At 41.0% G+C, this 14746-nt stretch overlaps 1 protein-coding gene across 1 annotated transcript in view; it reads left to right on the forward strand.

Annotated features, from left to right (window-relative positions):
* The window catches only part of LOC142470965 (uncharacterized), a 155384-nt gene that overhangs the window by 11452 nt on the left and 129186 nt on the right, over positions 1-14746 (forward strand). Inside the window, exons 8-12 of the mRNA XM_075577770.1 lie at positions 1417-1560; positions 5049-5183; positions 6627-6770; positions 8978-9112; positions 14598-14732. Coding sequence (XP_075433885.1) covers positions 1417-1560; positions 5049-5183; positions 6627-6770; positions 8978-9112; positions 14598-14732 — 693 coding nt within the window. The remainder of the gene's footprint in view (positions 1-1416; positions 1561-5048; positions 5184-6626; positions 6771-8977; positions 9113-14597; positions 14733-14746) is intronic.

A 14746-nucleotide genomic window follows, 5' to 3' on the forward strand; every position in this document is an offset into this window, starting at 1 on the left:
TAACACTTCTACTGTGACATTGTGTGTTACACAGTGCTCTACATTGTTTATTGTGACACATTGGGGGTTATGTTAATTTGTGTTATGTTACATTGTTTCATGTGTTCCATTGTGTGTTTTCATACATTGTGTTGTGTCACATTATGTTGCTGTATCAAATTGTGGTGTTGTGTTACATTGTGTCTCATTGTGTTGTTGTGGCTCACTGTATCACATTGGGGCCTGTATACTAAGCATCGCAAATAGCTTTTTGGGTGCAAAAGTTGCGCAGGAAAATCTCATACTAGGGAGAAGGAGCGGCTCAGTGAGTAAAGACACTGACTGGTGCTGAGTTTGAAGCCGTGGAAGCTGGTTCAATTCCCGGTGTCAGCTCATTGTAACTTTGGCCAAGTCACTTTATCTCCCTGTGCCTCAAGCACCAAAAGTTAGATTGTAAGCTCTTCGGGGCAGGGACCTGTGCCTGCAATATGTCTCTGTAAAGCGGTATGTAAAACTAGCAGCGCTATACAAGCACATGCTTTTATTATATTAAATTGCGTGTGTGTGCGCCCCTATGCTCACCTGACACTTCTCTGTTTGGGGCAGCAGATTCAAAATGTGTCTTTCCTATTGTTAGGCACAGAAAAGGCCTGCGCTGGGCATACAGATGTTAAAGCTGCAGACCGAGCAATATCCTACATGTGTGTTTTTTATTAATCAGTTCTGTACTGTCGCGCGCGGCACCCAGCGAGAACACGACCTGCACACGGGACAAGGGTTCATATTCACGCTCGCAAGCGTCCCCACCCTGCACCTTCACATAGGTCCCTCAGATGGGTTCAACAAAGATTTTACATTTTAGAAAGATTTGAATAATCTACTAGGAATTAATTGGGATGACGTTTTTAACGAGAAAAATGTGGAAGATAAATGGGCAGTCTTTAAAACATTGTATTATATAATTTATCATAGGTTAAACTTGATGAACATATGTCTTTTTGCAACCTCATCTAATATGTAACTATGTAACTGTCTAACTGTCTAACTGTCTAACTGTCTAACTGTCTAACTGTCTAACTGTCTAACTGTCTAACTGTCTAACTGTCTAACTGTCTAACTGTCTAACTGTCTAACTATGATGTGATACATCAAACTTAATTTCAACGAGTTGTGCGTCGTACGTATGAAGTCACATAACGAACTTATTACAAACAATGCAGTTTTTATGAAGCTTTGTACTACGTTTTAGCACCAAAAAAAGAAATATGATATTAAATATCCAATTGTACAGTTGTGTTACACTGTGTCCCATTGTGTTGCTGTGTTACACTGTCACATTTTGTTGTTATGTTATTCCGCGTCACATTGTGTTGTTATGTTATTCGGTGTCACATTGTGTTGTTGTGTTACACTGTGTCATATTGTGTTGTATTACAGATGTAAATGAATGTGACTTTTCTACGCCCTGTGACCTCCCTGCTATCTGCATTAATACCCCGGGGAGATTCTCCTGTAACTGCCCCTCAGGGTATTTACAATCCAACATCATCACGAGGGGAGTCAATGTTACCTCATGCAAAGGTAAGAGAAACCTCTAGGACCAGAGAGTCAGACACTTCTAGTGTCACGGTTTTTGTTGTGTTTCATCGTGTAATATTGTTGCATTGTGTTTGTTGTGTTAGAGTGTTAAGAAGTAATGTAGACACACACTGCTCTCTGTATAATACAACTACACACACTGCTCTGTGTATAATACAGATACACACTGCTCTGTGTATAATACAGATACACACACTGCTCTGTGTATAATACAGATATACACACTGCTCTATGTATAATACAGACACACACTGCTCTGTGTATAATACAGATAAACACACTGCTCTATGTATAATACAGCTACACACATTGCTCTATGTATAATACAGACACACACTGCTCTGTGTATAATACAGACACACACTGCTCTATGTATAATACAGCTACACACACTGCTCTATGTATAATACAGACACACACTGCTCTGTGTATAATACAGATAAACACACTGCTCTATGTATAATACAGCTACACACACTGCTCTATGTATAATACAGCTACACACACTGCTCTATGTATAATACAGATAAACACCCTGCTCTATGTATAATACAGCTACACACACTGCTCTATGTATAATACAGACACACACTGCTCTGTGTATAATACAGATAAACACACTGCTCTATGTATAATACAGCTACACACATTGCTCTATGTATAATACAGACACACACTGCTCTGTGTATAATACAGACACACACTGCTCTATGTATAATACAGCTACTGTACACACACTGCTCTATGTATAATACAGACACACACTGCTCTGTGTATAATACAGATAAACACACTGCTCTATGTATAATACAGCTACACACACTGCTCTATGTATAATACAGATACACTTTGCTCTGTGTATAATACAGATACACACACATTGCTCTATGTATAATACAGACACACACTGCTCTGTGTATAATACAGACACACACTGCTCTATGTATAATACAGCTGCACACACTGCTCTATGTATATTACAGACACACACTGCTCTGTGTATAATACAGATACACACACACTGCTCTATGTATAATACAGACACACACTGCTCTGTGTATAATACAGATACACACACTGCTCTGTGTATAATATAGATACACACACTGCTCTGTGTATAATACAGATACACACACTGCCGTGTATAATACAGATACACACACTGCTCTGTGTATAATACAGATACACACATTGGTGTGTATAATACAGATACACACACTGCTCTATGTATAATACAGACACACACTGCTCTATGTATAATACAGACACACACTTCTCTGTGTATAATACTGATATACGCACTGCTCTGTGTATAATACAGATACACACACTGATCTGTGTATAATACAGATACACACACTGCTCTGTGTATAATACAGACACACACTGCTCTGTGTATAATACAGACACACACTGCTCTATGTATAATACAGATATACGCTGCTCTGTGTATAATTCAGATACACACTCTGCTCTGTGTATAATACAGATACACACACTGCTTTGTGTATAATACAGATACACACACTGCTCTATGTATAATACAGATACACACACTGCTGTGTATAATACAGATACACACGCTGCTCTGTGTATAATACAGATACACACACTGCTCTGTGTATAATACAGATACACACCCTGCTCTGTGTATAATACAGATACACACGCTGCTCTGTGTATAATACAGATACACACACTGCCCTGTGTATAATACAGAACTACACGCTGCTGTGTATAAAACAGATACACACACTGCTCTATGTATAATACAGATACACACGCTGCTCTGTGTATAATACAGATACACACCCTGATCTGTGTATAATACAGATATACATGCTGCTCTGTGTATAATACAGCTACACACACTGGTGTGTATAATACAGATACACTCACTGCTCTATGTATAATACAGATATACGCACTGCTTTGCGTATAATACAGATACTGCTCTGTGTATACTGTACAGTATGTGATGCATTGGCGTTGTACATAGAGTCAATGAGAAGTCTATACACAACAGATTTTCAAATAGAGAGTCATTTATTTCCCCAGACTGGGTTAAACAGGGTATAACACACTGCTGAGGCAAGTGTAGACAAGCAAACACAAACACAAACACATACTGTAGATCTGCAACAACATAGAATGTCCTTTTCTTTGGTGGTGGGTCTGAGTCTCAGCTGTTCCCAGGCAATTTCTCTGGGAACTGAAGTCCTGCTTCCTAGCAAGCTTGTGAAGCTCTGGGAAGTCGCTCCACTGCAAGTAACGAAGCTCTGCGCTTCCTTGCAGAATTGGGTAGTTTGTAGTTTTGGTGCTGGGTGTGAGTCCCAGCTTTTCCCAGGCAATCACTCTGGGAACTGAATCCCTGTGCCCTGTCAGACATCTGAGAACAATGAGACAAAGTGTTGTTCCACACATACTCATCCTTTTGAAATATCCCCCTCTTCCCGGGATCAAACTCGGGCCTTACGGTGGGGTCTCCTAGAAAGAAGAGAGAATACATTAAATATTGTCTAATCGTATTCTGTGCCTGTAATTTCTGGTCTATGGAAAGATTCTCCGCCTAGTTGGACACTTTCCTTGTTTTGTACGGGGTCTGGCTGTGACCCCAAATCTAACTCCTTATCTCCTGGATGAAATTATTTTACCAGGGCCCCTTTATTATAAAGCAATACCTTTGCTTTTTGTAGGTTCCCTTCTGCAAACACCCCTATAGTATTTTACCTTTCTGTAAGGGCCAACACATCCTGTACCCCACTTTCTGCCCTTGGGAGTTGGTCTTTGCACATTTCCTTTACCAAATCCAGAACCCCTCTTGGTTGTCTTTCATCAAGTCTAAAAGTGAAATCCCTGTGGAAGACCAGGATGGCAAAGAGAAGTGGCGGACGCAGTTTATCCCAATGCCATGTATTAGTGGAGATGAACTTTCTTAACAACCTATAGGGTTTTATGGATGCACTTGACTAGCCTATCTATATAGGGATGATAAGCAGAGGTTCATACCAACTTCAATTTTAACAGGCCGTAGACCTCCTCACTGAGTCTGGACATGCTTTTTACGCACCAATTGACACATTTTTTGGTAGGAAACCCAACAGAAGAATGTAGTTGGTTTGGTAACACAATCTATTATAATGCATATATATTGATACCCTGAAGATTGTTTCTCCAGGGGACCAATTATGTCAACACCTATCTATTCAAAAAGGATCCATATTCTTGAAAAAAGGAACTTTGTATTTTCCCTGATACTCGGGGTATGAAGCACAGACGTTCGCTACCTGTTTATAACATTTGGTCCATGAGGCGTGCAAGACGTTTTTTATATACAATACAATTTTTAGGTAGGTTCATACTACTTGTTGGCACTGAAATTGTGACCAAAGAAATAAATCAAATATGATCCTAGTATATTCTGTATGTCCCATTGTGTTGTTGTGTCACACTGTGTTGATGTGTTACAGATATAAATGAATGTGATGTCGCACCACCCTGTATTCACCCCGCTCTCTGCACTAATACCCCGGGCAGCTTCTCCTGTAACTGCCCCTCAGGGTATGTAACACGTATTAACGGAACAGGAGTAACCGTGTGTGAAGGTAAGAAACACCTCTAGGACTAGACAGTCTAACACTACTACTGTGACATTGTGTGTTACACAGTGCTCTACATTGTTTATTGTGACACATTGGGGGTTATGTTAATTTGTGTGATTATGTTACATTGTTTCATGTGTTCCATTGTGTGTTTTCATACATTGTGTTGTGTCACATTATGTCGCTGTATCAAATTGTGGTGTTGTGTTACATTGTGTCTCATTGTGTTGTTGTGGCTCACTGTATCACATTGGGGCCTGTATACTAAGCATCGCAAATAGCTTTTTTGGTGCAAAAGTTGCTCAGGAAAATCTCATACTAGGGAGAAGGAGCGGCTCAGTGAGTAAAGACACTGACTGGTGCTGAGTTTGAAGCCGTGGAAGCTGGTTCAATTCCCGGTGTCGGCTCCTTGTGACCTTGGCCAAGTCACTTTATCTCCCTGTGCCTCAAGCACCAAAAGTTAGATGGTAAGCTCCATGGGGCAGGGACTTGTGCCTGCAAAATGTCTCTGTAAAGTGCAACGTAAAACTAGCAGCGTTATACAAGAACATGCTATTATTATATTAAATTGCGCTTGTGTCCGCCCCTATGCTCACCTGACACTTCTCCGTTTGGGGCAGCAGATTCAAAATGTGTCTTTCCTATTGTTAGGCTCAGAAAAGACCTGCGCTGGGCATACAGATGTTAAAGCTGCAGACCGAGCAATATCCTACATGTGTGTTTTTTATTAATCAGTTCTGTACTGTCATGTGCGGCACCCAGCGAGAACACGACCTGCACACGGGACAAGGGTTCATACTCACGCTCGCAAGCGTCCCCACCCTTCACCTCCGCAAAGGTCCCTCAGATGGGTTCAACAAAGATTTTACATTTTAGAAGGATTTGAATAATCTACTAGGAATTAATTGGGATGACGTTTTTAACGAGAAAAATGTGGAAGATAAATGGGCAGTCTTTAAAACATTGTATTATATCATTTATCATAGGTTAAACTTGATGAACATATGTCTTTTTGCAACCTCATCTAATATGTAACTATGTAACTGTCTAACTGTCTAACTGTCTAACTGTCTAACTGTCTAACTGTCTAACTGTCTAACTGTCCCTACTGTCTAACTGTCTAACTGTCCCTACTGTCTAACTATGATGTGATACATCAAACTTAATTTCAACGAGTTGTGCGTCGTACGTATGAAGTCACATAACGAACTTCTTACAAACAACGCAGTTTTTATGAAGCTTTGTACTACGTTTTATCACCAAAAAAATTAAATATGATATTAAATATCCAATTGTACAGTTGTGTTACACTGTGTCCCATTGTGTTGTTGTGTTACACTGTCACATTTTGTTGTTATGTTATTCTGCGACACATTGTGTTGTTATGTCATTCTGTGTCACATTGTGTTGTTGTGTTACACTGTGTCATTTTATGTTGTATTACAGATGTAAATGAATGTGACTTTTCTCCACCCTGTGACCTCCCCGCTATCTGCATTAATACCCCGGGAAGCGTCTCCTGTAACTGCCCCTCAGGGTATTTTCAATCCAACATCATCACGAGGGGAGTCAATGTTACCTCATGCAAAGGTAAGAGAAACCTCTAGAACCAGAGAGTGAGACACTTCTAGTGTCACGGTTTCTGTTGTGTTTCATCGTGTAATATTGTTGCATTGTGTTTGTTGTGTTAGAGTGTTAAGAAGTAATATAGACACACACTGCTCTGTGTCTAATACAGCTACTCACACTGCTCTGTGTATAATACAGATACACACACTGCTCTATGTATAATACAGACACACTGCTCTGTGTATAATACAGATAAACACACTGCTCTATGTATAATACAGCTACACACACTAATCTGTGTATAATACAGATACACACTGCTCTGTGTATAATACAAATACACACCCTGCTCTGTGTATAATACAGACACACACTGCTCTGTGTATAATACAGATACACACTGCTCTGTGAATAATACAGATACACACACACTGCTCTATGTATAATACAGACACACACTGCTCTCTGTATAATACAGATACACACACTGCTCTATGTATAATAGAGACACACACTGCTCTGTGTATAATACAGATACACACACTGCTCTATGTATAATACAGATATACGATGCTCTATGTATAATACAGATACACACACTGCTCTATGTATAATACAGATGTACGCACTGCTTTGCGTGTAATACAGATACTGCTCTGTGTATACTGTATGTGATGCATTGGCGTTGTACATAGAGTCAATGAGAAGTCTATACACAACAGATTTTCAAATAGAGAGTCATTTATTTCCCCAGACTGGGTAAAACAGGTATAACACACTGCTGAGGCAAGTGTAGACAAGCAAACACAAACACAAACACATACTGTAGATCTGCAACAACGTAGAATGTCCTTTTCTTTGGTGGTGGGTCTGAGTCTCAGCTGTTCCCAGGCAATTTCTCTGGGAACTGAAGTCCTGCTTCCTAGCAAGCTTGTGAAGCTCTGGGAAGTCGCTCCACTGCAAGTAACGAAGCTCTGCGCTTCCTTGCAGGATTGGGTAGTTTGTAGTTTTGGTGCTGGGTGTGAGTCCCAGCTTTTCCCAGGCAATCACTCTGGGAACTGAATCCCTGTGCCCTGTCAGACATCTGAGAACAATGAGACAGAGTGTTGTTCCACAAATACTCATCCTTTTGAAATATCCCCCTCTTCCCGGGATAAAACTCGGGCCTTACGGTGGGGTCTCCTAGAAAGAAGAGAGAATACATTCAAATATTGTCTAATCGTATTCTGTGCCTGTAATTTCTGGTCTATGGAAAGATTCTCCCCTAGTTGGACACTTTCCTTGTTTTGTACGGGGTCTGGCTGTGACCCCAAATCTAACTCCTTATCTCCTGAATGAAATTATTTTACCAGGGCCCCTTTATTATAAAGCATTACCTTTGCTTTTTGTAGGTTCCCTTCTGCAAACACCCCTATAGTATTTTACCTTTCTGTAAGGGCCAACACATCCTGTAACACACTTTCTGCCCTTGGGAATTGGTCTTTGCACATTTCCTTTACCAAATCCAGAACCCCTCTTGGTTGTCTTTCATCAAGTCTAAAAGTGAAATCCCTGTGGAAGACCAGGATGGCAAAGAGAAGTGGCGGACGCAGTTTATCCCAATGCCATGTATTAGTGGAGATAAACTTTCTTAACAACCTACAGTATGGCCGTTTTAACCAAAAACTGCGGCATTAGGCCTATTTTAAATCGGATCCGATACTTTTAATAGATCTGATGAAAATTGTGTTATTTTTGATGGTACCACATTGATGTATTGCATGTTAATTAAAATTTGGCACCAATACTGCATTTTTAGGCACCACAGCTTCATGTATCCGGGCCCAGGTATCAACACATCAGGGCTGGTTCATTACATAGTGTGAAAATAATACAGCTTGAGAACATATCGCTGTTATACATAGTATTAAATTAATCAATAATATTTACTAATGCAAAAAATGTCATTTATTAAAACACATAATTCTGTTTTTAATGAAATTGTATCAATCAGGTTTTCAACATGACGCGATGCATATAACTTCATTTCAAACAACGAATTGTGCGTCATACGTATGATGTCACATAGCGACCTTCTTACATACAGCGCACTTTTAAGGAAGTTTCATACCACTTGTTGGCACTGAAATTGTGACCAAACAAAATCAGATATGATCCTTGCACATACGTCCCATTGTGTTGCACTGTCACATTGTGTTGTTGTGTCACACTGTGTTGATGTGTTACAGATATAGATGAATGTGATGTCGCACCACCCTGTATTCACCCCGCTCTCTGCACTAATACCCCAGGCAGCTTCTCCTGTAACTGCCCCTCAGGGTATGTGACACGTGTTAACGGAACAGGAGTAACTGTGTGTGAAGGTAAGAAATACCTCTAGGACTAGACAGTCTAACACTTCCACTGTGACATTGTGTGTTACACTGTGCTGTACATTGTTTATTGTGACACATTTGGGGTTATGTTAATTTGTGTTGTTATGTTACATTATTTCATGTGTTCCATTGTGTTGTTTTGATACGTTGTGTAACATTTATGTTGCTGTATCAAATTGTGATTTGAGTAGAAAGTCAAAGACAGAGAAGAGTTGGCGTGGGTTAGATTTGTGTGTGTTGATTAGTGAAGTAAAGTAGGTTTGTTTAGCCTGAGAGAGGGCAGAGCTGGAACAGGATAGCATCAATTTGTAGTGAAGGAAGTCTGCGAGAGTGTGAGATTTCTTCCAGAGGTGTTCAGAGGAATGAGTGGAGGAACACAGCATGCACATGTGGGAATTTAGCCAGGGTCTGGGGTTAGAAGGGCGAGGGCGGCAGAGAGAAAGCGGAGCATGAAGATCAAGAGAGGAGGATAAGGCAGAGTTGTAGTTCCTGACCAGGTTGTCAGGGTCTGTAGCAGAATTGAGAGAGGAGAGGGAGGAGCGTAAAGTAGACGCAAAGGCTGGTAGGTTAATAGAGCGCAGGTTTCTGCAGAACCGAGGGGTAGATCGAGGGGGAGAAGCGAGAGAGAGAGAGAGAGAATGAGATGAGGTGATGGTCAGAGAGAGGAAAAGGGGAAATGGTGAAATCAGAGAGAGAAAAGTTTTTAGTGAAAATCAGGTCTAGGTAGTGGCCATACTTGTGGGTGCTGGCTGCAGTCCACTGTTGAATGAGGTTAGAGAGAGAAAGCTGGAAGCCCAAGGAAGAGAGGTCATCAATGTGGCAATTGAAGTCCCCAAGGAGAAGAACAGGGGAGTCTGAGGAGAGAAAGAAAGAGAGCCAGGATTCAAAGTGAGAGAGAAAGGCAGAAGGGGGGTGAGTAGAGGTAAGTGGGTGATAGATGACCGCCACGTGGACATGGAGAGGAGAGAAGATCTGGACAGTGTGAGCCTCAAAGGAGGGAAAAGCAAGAGAGGGAGGAATAGGAAGGGTTCGGTAACAGCAGAGAGAGGAGAGCAGGAGCCCCACGCCTCCACCCCTGCCATCAGGGCGCGGAGTGTGGGAGAAAGAAAGGCCACCATAGGAGAGGGCAGATTCCAGTGCAGTGTCAGACTGAGTGAGCCAGGTCTCAGTTATAGCAAATAGGAGCAGAGAGTGAGAGAGAAATAAGTCATGCACAGAGAGGAACTTGTTAGAGAGGGAGCAAGCATTCCAAAGGTCACAGGAGAAAGGGAGAGAGGAGGGAGGGTGGCAGGGGATGGGTATGAGGTATAATACAGATACACACTGCTCTGTGTATAATACAGATACACACCCTGCTCTATGTATAATACAGACAAACACTGCTCTGTGTATAATACGGGTATGAGGTTAGAGGGGTTGACCCAGAAGGAGTAGAAGTTGCATGTGGGAGGCGAGGACGAGAGCATGTAGGAATAAGGCAAGGGCCAGGATTGGGAGAGATATCCTCAGAAGCAAAGAGGAGAAGCATGGATAGAAAGAAGATGTGTGAGGATGATTTGTAGGGTGTTCTTTTGGGCAGGGGTATAGCTGTGTAGTGTCAGAGGGGGCAGGTAAGAAAGGAGTTCATGTAGACAGAGAAGTGGTGAAGGAAGGAGAGATGGAGTAAACACACTGCTCTATGTATAATACAGCTACACACACTGCTGTATGTATAATACAGATACACACTGCTCTGTGTATAATACAGATACACACCCTGCTCTATGTATAATACAGACAAACACTGCTCTGTGTATAATACGGGTATGAGGTTAGAGGGGTTGACCCAGAAGGAGTAGAAGTTGCATGTGGGAGGCGAGGACGAGAGCATGTAGGAATAAGGCAAGGGCCAGGATTGGGAGAGATATCCTCAGAAGCAAAGAGGAGAAGCATGGATAGAAAGAAGATGTGTGAGGATGATTTGTAGGGTGTTCTTTTGGGCAGGGGTATAGCTGTGTAGTGTCAGAGGGGGCAGGTAAGAAAGGAGTTCATGTAGACAGAGAAGTGGTGAAGGAAGGAGAGATGGAGTATTGCAGGGGACATGTAACCACACGCAGGGTTTCTGGATAAGGCTTATTTATTGAGCCTTAAAAATACAGCACACAAAAACAAAACAGCTTCTTTTCAGCATACAAAAACAAAACAGCTTCTTTTCAGCATACAAAAACAAAAGCTTCTTTTCAGCATACAAAAACCCAGACAGTTCGTCAAACATGCATTTTGAAGACAGACCTTATAGCAGTAATCTACTTCAGCGTTTCAGTCCTATCTCTTGACCAGCCAACCTGGGGTTTTTAAAATACCTTGATGAGGCAGCTGGGATCAGACTAATCAACTCAGATAAATACAGATACACACACTGGTGTGTATAATACAGATACACACACTGCTCTATGTATAATACAGACACACACTGCTCTATGTATAATACAGACACACACTGCTCTGTGTATAATACAGATACACACACTGCTCTATGTATAATACAGACACACACTGCTCTGTGTATAATACAGATAAACACACTGCTCTATGTATAATACAGCTACACACACTGCTCTATGTATAATAAAGTCACACACTGCTCTGTGTATAATACAGATACACACACACTGCTCTATGTATAATACAAACACACACTGCTCTGTGTATAATACAGATACACAGTGCTCTATGTATAATACAGACACACACTGCTCTGTGTATAATACAGATACACACACTGCTCTATGTATAATACAGACACACACTGCTCTATGTATAATACAGACACACACTGCTCTGTGTATAATACAGATAAACACACTGCTCTATGTATAATACAGCTACACACACTGCTGTATGTATAATACAGATACACACTGCTCTGTGTATAATACAGATACACACCCTGCTCTATGTATAATACAGACAAACTCTGCTCTGTGTATAATACAGATACACACACTGCTCTATGTATAATAAAGTCACACACTGCTCTGTGTATAATACAGATACACACACACTGCTCTATGTATAATACAGACACACACTGCTCTGTGTATAATACAGATACACACACTGCTCTATATATAATACAGACACACACTGCTCTATGTATAATACAGACACACACTGCTCTGTGTATAATATAGATACACACACTGCTCTATGTATAATACAGATACACACACTGCTCTATGTATAATACAGACACACACTGCTCTGTGTATAATATAGATACACACACTGCTCTATATATAATACAGACACACACTGCTCTATGTATAATACAGACACACACTGCTCTTTGTATAATACAGATATACGCACTGCTCTGTGTATAATACAGATACTCACACTGCTCTGTGTATAATACAGATACACACACTGGTGTGTATAATACAGATACACACACTGCTCTATGTATAATACAGACACACACTGCTCTATGTGTAATACAGACACACACTGCTCTTTGTATAATACAGATATACACACTGCTCTGTGTATAATACAGATACACACACTGCTCTGTGTATAATACAGATACACACACTGCTCTGTGTATAATACAGATACACACACTGCTCTGTGTATAATACAGACACACACTGCTCTATGTATAATACAGATACACACACTGCTCTATGTATAATACAATATACGCTGCTCTGTGTATAATACAGATACCCACTGCTCTGTGTATAATACAGATACACACACTGCTCTGTGTATAATACAGATACACACACTGCTTTGTGTATAATACAGATACACACACTGCTCTATGTATAATACAGATATACACACTGCCGTGTATAATACAGCTACACACACTGCTCTGTGTATAATAAAGATATACACACTGCTCTATGTATAATACAGATATACGCACTGCTTTGCGTATAATACAGACACTGCTCTGTGTATACTGTATGTGATGGATTGGCGTTGTACATAGAGTAAGTGAGAAGTCTATACACAACAGATTTTCAAATAGAGAGTCATTTATTTCCCCAGACTGGGTATAATAGGGTATAACACACTGCTGAGGCAAGTGTAGACAAGCAAACACAAACACATACTGTAGATCTGCAACAACGTAGAATGTCCTTTTCTTTGGTGGTGGGTCTGAGTCTCAGCTGTTCCCAGGCAATTTCTCTGGGAACTGAAGTCCTGCTTCCTAGCAAGCTTGTGAAGCTCTGGGAAGTCGCTCCACTGCAAGTAACGAAGCTCTGCGCTTCCTTGCAGGATTGGGTAGTTTGTCGTTTTGGTGCTGGGTGTGAGTCCCAGCTTTTCCCATGCAATCACTCTGGGAACTGAATCCCTGTGCCCTAGCAGACATCTGAGAACAATGAGACAAAGTGTTGTTCCACAAATACTCATCCTTTTCAAATATCCCCCTCTTCCCGGGATAAAACTCGGGCCTTACGGTGGGGTCTCCTAGACAACAGAGAGAATACATTCAAATATTGTCTAATCGTATTCTGTGCCTGTAATTTCTGGTTTATGGAAAGATTCTCCCCTAGTTGGACTCTTTCCTTGTTTTGTACGGGGTCTGGCTGTGACCCCAAATCTAACTCCTTATCTCCTGGATGAAATTATTTTACCAGGGCCCCTTTATTATAAAGCATTACCTTTGCTTTTTGTAGGTTCCCTTCTGCAAACACCCCTATAGTATTTTACCTTTCTGTAAGGGCCAACACATCCTGTACCCCACTTTCTGCTCTTGGGAGTTGGTCTTTGCACATTTCCTTTACCAAATCCAGAACCCCTCATGGTTGTCTTTCATCAAGTCTAAAAGTGAAATCCCTGTGGAAGACCAGGATGGCAAAGAGAAGTGGCGGACGCAGTTTATCCCAATGCCATGTATTAGTGGAGATAAACTTTCTAAACAACCTATAGGGTTTTATGGATGCATTTGACTAGCCTATCTATATGGGGATGATAAGTAGAGGTTCATACCAACTTCAATTTTAACAGGCCGTAGACCTCCTCACTGAGTCTGGACATGCTTTTTACGCACCAAGAGACACATTTTTTGGTAGGAAACCCAACAGAAGAATGTAGTTGGTTTGGTAACACAATCTATTATAATGCATATATATTGATACCCTGAAGATTGTTTCTCCAGGGGACCAATTATGTCAACACCTATCTATTCAAAAAGGATACATATTCTTGAAATAGGTACCAAAGGAACTTTGTATTTTCCCTGGTACTCGGGGTATGAAGCACAGACGTTTGCTACCTGTTTATAACATTTGGTACATGAGGCGTGCAAGACGTTTTCTATATACAACACAATTTTTAGGTAGGTTCATACTACTTGTTGGCACAGAAATTGTGACCAAAGAAATAAATCAAATATGATCCTAGTATATTCTGTATGTCCCATTGTGTTGTTGTGTCACACTGTGTTGATGTGTCACACTGTGTTGATGTGTTACAGATATAAATGAATGTGATGTCGCACAGCCATGTATTCACCCCGCTCTCTGCACTAATACCCCGGGCAGCTTCTCATGTAACTGCCCCTCAGGGTATGTAACACGTATTAACGGAACAGGAGTAACCGTGTGTGAAGGTAAGAAACACCTC

The sequence above is a fragment of the Ascaphus truei genome, chromosome 20 (assembly GCF_040206685.1).
Source record: "Ascaphus truei isolate aAscTru1 chromosome 20, aAscTru1.hap1, whole genome shotgun sequence".
Taxonomy (NCBI): Eukaryota; Metazoa; Chordata; class Amphibia; order Anura; family Ascaphidae; genus Ascaphus; species Ascaphus truei.